Genomic DNA, 6,599 nt, shown 5'->3' with positions numbered 1-6,599 from the left:
TCACTCTCGCTTGATGCCCACTGCGGCTGCTGTCACAACAGCCACATTCCGGACCCGCTTTCCCTGGTGGGTCTTGACATGTTTTGCTAGGTGATCACTGCGCATAAATCTCTTGGGGCACAGCTGGCAGCCAAAACGCTTCTCCCCCGTGTGTGTCCGAAGGTGCCTTTGCAGCTCATCAGAGCGAGTGAAGCTCTTCCCACAGTACAGCCAGGAGCAAATGAAGGGGCGCTCGCCTGCATGCCAGCGGAGGTGGGCCTTCAAGTGAGAGGTTTTGCCATAGACCTTGCCGCATCCTGGCAGATGGCAGACATGTTGCTTCTTCCTCCCTGGCTCCTCGTGGGACCTGCTGGCTCCCTGGCAGTTGGGGCATTTGCAGCGACGACAACGGCGAGCTGTACTCAACAGCCCTTTGGGAGGGCTCTGCAGGAAGGGTGCAAGGGGAGGCTGGGGACTGAGAACTAGTGGATGTCCCAGAGAGAAATTGCTTGGCTGCTGCAGGGTCCACCAAGGGGCATCATCAGTGGAGGTGGTGGCTGGAGGGACACCTGGACCCAAAGACCACGGGCCTTGCAGAAAACTGGAGGAGTCCTGGGCTTCTGGGAAAGTATATGAGGGATGCACTGTGGGTGCCAACATCTTGACAGGTGACCACTCCAAGGAGTAGATGGCCTCAGCCGGCGGTGTCAGCGGCAGTTCGTGGGCTGAGGCACCACAACTGCTAGCCACCATCTGCTCATGGTATGGCATCTTGGGTCGTCCAAACGCCATGGCTGTGTGAGAGCGTGATGGCACCTCATTGCTCCAGAGTTGAAACATCCCCACAGATTCATAAGACCCCGGTGAGCTGGCTGAAGAACAGGGAAGTGGAGGTGCTGCTCGGAAGGCCAAGGTGGGATAGTTGACAGTGATGTCCTCTGGAGATGAGTTGGGAGAGCGGTCCTGAAGCAGAGCAGAAAAGACTGAGCGTGAGTATAGATGTTAATCATCCCAAATCCTTAACCAACCCCCTACTCAAACTCTGTCCAAGCAAATCATCTCCTGTAGCACATTGCTAAATTTTGCACTTTGCACACATCCTCTGACTAACTTTGCCTGCCATGCTAAGGTAACCAAATGTATGGTCATTTTATCCTCCTCCCCTATCATACATAGATCTTTAATTTGGCTCTGTGAGTGATGTTTCATCTAAGCCTCAAATTGCCATGATCTGCAATGGGAATTGGACCAAACATCTGTCATAGTCTATAAGCACAGAGGCAGTTTTCTCAAAATGCCTGGACAATGCATGTTGGTCAGCAGCTAGAACAGATCACTTCCTCTCATTCTTTAAAGGAAGAACAGGAGTCACTTGAGTTGGAAGACCAGGTCTGGTTTACACTAAGCCGGTATCTGATACTTTCAACACACAATATCTGCTTTCTGATCAAAGGGACTCAATCTTTTGGATGTTGCCAAATTCTGTTAGGCTCCTACTGAGATAAGATTCAAATCAACTGATTCCCATCCCTCAATATAATATAACTGTATATTATACCCACTGGGGTGGGTGGGTGTTGGAACAACACTAAATAAGTGTAGCTACCATAGATGTCATCCTATTCATCTTAGAATTTTAGCTTTAAATGTTGACCACATTTTTTTGTTGGTTATGGTTTTTTAAAATATTATTATGTGCTACCCAAAGTCATTATGGACTCTGGAAATTTTAGAATTTTGACAAGTATTGATATTTAAAGATATTTCAATAAATACTTGCTGTAGTTATATAACCTAACCAACAGCATTATACAAATTCTTCTTGGACAGGAATATCTATTTCCAAACCTTTGTATCTTTTTTTTTTAAAGACAAGTATAACAAGGAGGGCTCAGAGAAACAGAGCCAATTCATGAAGCTGCTTTGGTTCTACTAGAAATCCACTTCAGAGCAATACTTTTATGCCTTCAAGTTAAAAGCCTGTCAAAAGATCTGCAAGCCATTTTTCATTGCCTGAGGTTGTGCTTGGGGGAAAGATCCGAATGCAAAGCAGCTGATTTGATGTGGTGAAAAGGCTTTAAGATGATGCAACTCCTCAGAAGTGTAGAAGGCACATTTTATCGTACTGCGAGGACCTGTCAAGGCTTCAGGCCTAGTGTTGTAGGTACTGATAAGTTTCTCTTTGGCGTGGTTTTCACTGTGTTTTTGTTTCTATGTCCCAATTTTGTTTTAAACTCTTCCCATTATGCTGCTTTGATCTTTTAATATTGAAATATATTTAAGAAAAAGAAAAAAGCAGAGGAGACAGAATCCTAGAAGCATTTCAAATTAAGCAGGAAGTCTCTACTCATAAATCCTGACTGAATGTATACAGAGAGTCCTCAAGTTACAACCGTAATGAAGTTTGCCCATTACAGTTGTAACAGTCATAAAACAGAAATGGACACACGATTGTGTCTTTTGGAGAGGTTGTTAAGTGAACACTGCAGTCATAAAATGAACCCATTGTTCACTATAGTGCAGTTTTAATAGAAACTAGAAGCGCTGATTTTTTGTAAAATGTGGTTGGGACACTACAAATGGCTGTAAATGTGGCTAAGGTCATGTCACCACAGCAAGAAGTGACTGTCAACATTTGGGATCTGGGTAATAAGTTCCCTTTCCCAGGTAGGTTGTAATTTCAAATGGCTATTAAGCAACCAGCCGTAAGTCAAGGACTATCTGCATTGGAAAAAGATGAAAATCCAGACAGGAATGTTAACTGTGGTCATTTTAGAATTAAAAAAAGAGAACATCTGTTTTGTCATTTCATGGGATGATACAAAATATGTAGCTGCATCACTCTGGGTTTAAAAACAAAGTCGCTCCTAAGATCATTCTGTATTACCTTTAAGAATATTTGGAAAAATAGTGGTGAAACTTTAGAATTAATCACCATCAAGTAGGAACAAGAGGATGAGGGATTCTGGCTCCCACCAGTATCAGGCAGCATGACCAATAATGATGGCAGTTATACAATCTCATCCAGAATTTACTGGCTTCCCATTCTTGTTATATTGGCTTCCCTGGAGTAGCTTTAATTGTATTATATTTGGAATTATGAAGAGAGTGAAACATTTTAAGGTGATTGGAACTTTTGAGCAATTGCAAAGAAAATTGTGTGTGAGCAGGATTGGCTACTATATTTTTCATTTTGTCATTCCCCAAAATCAAGATGCTACTTTACTATGAACTTCCTTGGTCCCTTGATTTCATGTCATAACAATTTTCTCTGTACTCACTGAAAAATAATTTTAAAAGTCATTCATCTTGCCCACAAAAAACTTGTTTTGTTTAAACGTTTCCCTTAGTTGCCAGTTCAAACCCCATGCAAAACTCTGTACGTGGCAACAAAGAAAATCTTGCTAATTCTCTTTAATAAAACCAAAGTCACTGGACTATTTCCTACTGAAAAGGTATAGTAAAGCCATAGATTGCGAGAGAGAACCAAAAAAAGAGAATCAGGATCAGGGATAGGAATTTAAAAGCTGAATATGCTTCAGTTATGTGCCACCTTTTAATGGAGGAGTATGTGTATGAAAAGTGGGAAATAGCTCCCAGAATTCTTTTTTTTAACTTTTTCAAACCTGTATTAAAGTATATAATTGTTATATATTCCTACTAGCAAGGAGGTCATTTTGAATTCATTGGAAGCTGTTCCACAGGCCGCTGTTGAAAAGTTGCAAACAGGCAAGAAATGCTCCAACTAAGAAAGGTTTTGTCTATCTGATCAACAGGAGAGTTTTGAGAATGGAACTTAAGCAGTGTCTACCATCTGAACTGCCACAGCTCTTGAAGCAATGAATATCCTATAGCAGAAAGAGTCAGGAGAATGACCAGCACTTTTTTAAAGAATATGTTTTAAGCTGGCCATTTGCCATTTCTGGGAGAATTTCCTGCTGTGAAGGAACCATACCATTCCTTATTTAAAAAATGTATAAAAAATCTCTCTCTCTCTCTCTCTTTATACACGTGGAATGGTAAGGAGAAAAAGTGAATATCTAAAGGCAGTCTGAGGCAGGAATTCTGTGCCTGCTACTTCTATCAGCATGGAAAATATTCTTAGGCAGTTTGGGGTGTTAAGCATTGGTTTTGTAAACAGAAGAGTGTAAAACTGACCAGAAACTGAAGGATTAAGATAGTTCTTTGTTCAAGTTCCCCTTCCTTGCAATAAATAGATTGCAGCAGATAAGAGCTTGTTTACATCTAAGAGCTGGAAGGTTGGTGAAGTTCCGATTTTAAATAAGTCAGTGAGGAGTCAGAAGAAACGCTGGCTTACCTCCATCCCCCAAAAGCCAATATTATGGGTAAAAGGCAAATTCAGAGTCATTTGTGAATTGTGCAAATGGATACATGGAGAAGAGTTTGCAACTAAGCATTGGTGACAGTAATGATCTACCGTATTAGGCCTGTGATTAGGATACAGAAAATTAGTTTTCCCTAATGAATGTCTTAAAGGGTTGTTGTGACTTTTTAAATTTGCCTCAATAGGCATTAAAATATTACATTTCCCTACTCAAAGAATGTCGCCTTCTAGCTAGAATTAGATGCCCAGCTAATATCTTCTAAGCTCAATTGCAGTGGCTTATCAGGTCTTAGGCAAATTCTTTCCAATAATTCAGTATCTAGCTTTTCACAAAGAGATGTGTGGGAACTGAATCTGCAACCATTTCCAAGTAAAGCTATACTACTGAGCTGTAGTCTATTTCTAAATAGTCTTCCTGGCACTGAACAAAGCACAATAGACTATTTCCCACCTTCTACAATATATATATATATATTATATATATATATATATATAATATATATATATTTTTGAAAAATAAAATAAAATGCAATACTTTCATTAGACATTTAAAATACATTTAGTACCCATAAACCAAAAATAGCACACCATAAACGTACATTCCAGGAGTCATACAACAAATATATAGTTGAAAAGTAATGTTTTCATTCAAAATAAACACAATTCTTCCCCCAACCCTTAAAAAATGTCTGTACCCCAAATTAATACCACATCTGTCAACTTCTGTTTCTTTAGAGACACAAACTACCTTCCCCACTTTTCAAAATGTTCTTGCTATCTAAATCTCAGCTGAGCTCACATGCTAAAAAAAAATCACCTGCAGTTGGGAGGGGTTATCCTTTCCTTTGGCATCTCAGCAGTTGCTAGAGTCCAAAGTTAGCATCTTTCTAGTACATTTCCTATTCGTTTGCACCCATTTGTTCCCTACAGTCCAGGAGCAATTTAGCCTGGCTTGAACACAGCAGGTGAAATCCACTTCTCTCCCTCAGAGTCCTTGCTTAGCAATTCCTTAAAATCCGAAGGCAGGTTTCAATACTGAAACCTTATTGGGAGATAGGGAGAAGGAAAGCAGATGTAGTTTACACACAGGGAAAATTCAGAGGCTAACAGTCCTTTTAGTAAGTCTAAAAGATAATTCGCCTTACCATTTCCTACAATCAAGAAAACGCTGCATCTCCTCAGAATTTACAACTGTAACTCCACAATCTCTCACAGAGTGTCAAATTAGACAGGGTGGTACACATCAAAGTGCTACAATCAGTTGGTTGTTGGTTGCTAATTACGACTTTATAGTTTCTTTTTTTTTATGTTTCGTTTCACGCTAATAAAGAATAATGATATGTCTGCGACCTAATCCCTTCAAGGCAAAATTTACTCCAGAGTTCCTCTGGGATTAACACATTTATGCGAATCCAAGAGGAAGCCTCCTTTGAGTTAATGGGATTTACATCTCAACAGAAAGATTACAGGATTGCCAGGAAAATGTTGGGAGCGCGCTTCCCCCCCCCCCCGTTCCTTCCATAGCAAAACCGCGCCGGTCGGGTATTTTAGCAGCCAAACGACAGGTGAAGTTTGCCCCAACTGTTCAATCTCCGCATCAGGAAAATGCTCACTTACTGAATTACATACATACATGCATACATACACACACACACACACACACACACACACACACACACACACACCACACACACACACACGAGTTTAACCCCCGGTTAAAGACTCCAAAGGAAGTTCGAGGGGAACCCAGATGGGGGCCACGCCACTTTGCTAACCCGGGAAGCTTTCCTCCTACCTGCAGGAAGGAGGCGAAGTGGTTCGCGGAGTTCGGCACCGCCAAAGTTGCCATTGGGATCGGGGTCATCCAAACTCTATCCCCGGATAGGACTCATAAACTGAGCAAGAAAGCCAGGAAGCCCCGACGTGGCCACCTGCTTCGCTTCCCCTCTCTATGCGGAAAGTCCCCCGTCCTCCCCAACCTGCATCTTTCTCCTCCTGCGCTCAGACTCCCACTCCCCCCCCCCCTTCCCAACACTTTGATTTTTTGGCTCCCCGTCAGCCTATCAGGAGTGGCGATTGGAGGCGCCTTTGATGTCGCCCGAGCGAACCAATCATTAAAATAGATTGAGTGATTTCAAAGAGGGGCCTGGCTAGATCGCCTTTAAGGGCCGAGCTCCCCCGCTGGGCCGCTTGTTACGGATGCAAAAGGCCTTGATTGGGCTTGCGTGCGATCAAGAGACCCAGGCTGCTCCTTTTATCTCTTTAGAAAGGACTG

General features: G+C 42.0%; 1 protein-coding gene across 1 annotated transcript; it reads right to left on the bottom strand.

Annotated features, from left to right (window-relative positions):
- Positions 1 to 6,173, bottom strand: LOC106548250 (transcription factor Sp5-like). The gene is made up of 2 exons (XM_014065592.2): positions 6,120 to 6,173; positions 1 to 942 (listed from the first exon to the last, which is right to left on the bottom strand). Exons 1-2 carry the CDS (start codon positions 6,171 to 6,173, stop codon positions 1 to 3), a joined length of 996 nt encoding a protein of 331 aa, XP_013921067.2.
- Positions 6,174 to 6,599: the final 426 nt, after the last annotated feature.

This window comes from Thamnophis sirtalis, unplaced genomic scaffold (genome assembly GCF_051295495.1).
Source record: "Thamnophis sirtalis isolate CommonGarterSnake01/CBP01778 unplaced genomic scaffold, rThaSir2_p1.2 scaffold_3, whole genome shotgun sequence".
Classification (NCBI taxonomy): Eukaryota; Metazoa; Chordata; class Lepidosauria; order Squamata; family Natricidae; genus Thamnophis; species Thamnophis sirtalis.
The sequence above is the reverse complement of the archived record's forward strand: the minus strand, read 5'-3'. Positions and strand labels throughout refer to the sequence as shown.

Coding starts and splice junctions, on each gene's coding strand:
- LOC106548250 (XM_014065592.2), bottom strand. CDS start 6,173: ATGGCAACTTTGGCGGTGCCGAACTCCGCGAACCACTTCGCCTCCTTC. Junction 943..6,119: donor ACTTCGCCTCCTTCCTGCAG/GTAGGAGGAAAG, acceptor GCTCTGCTTCAG/GACCGCTCTCCCAACTCATC.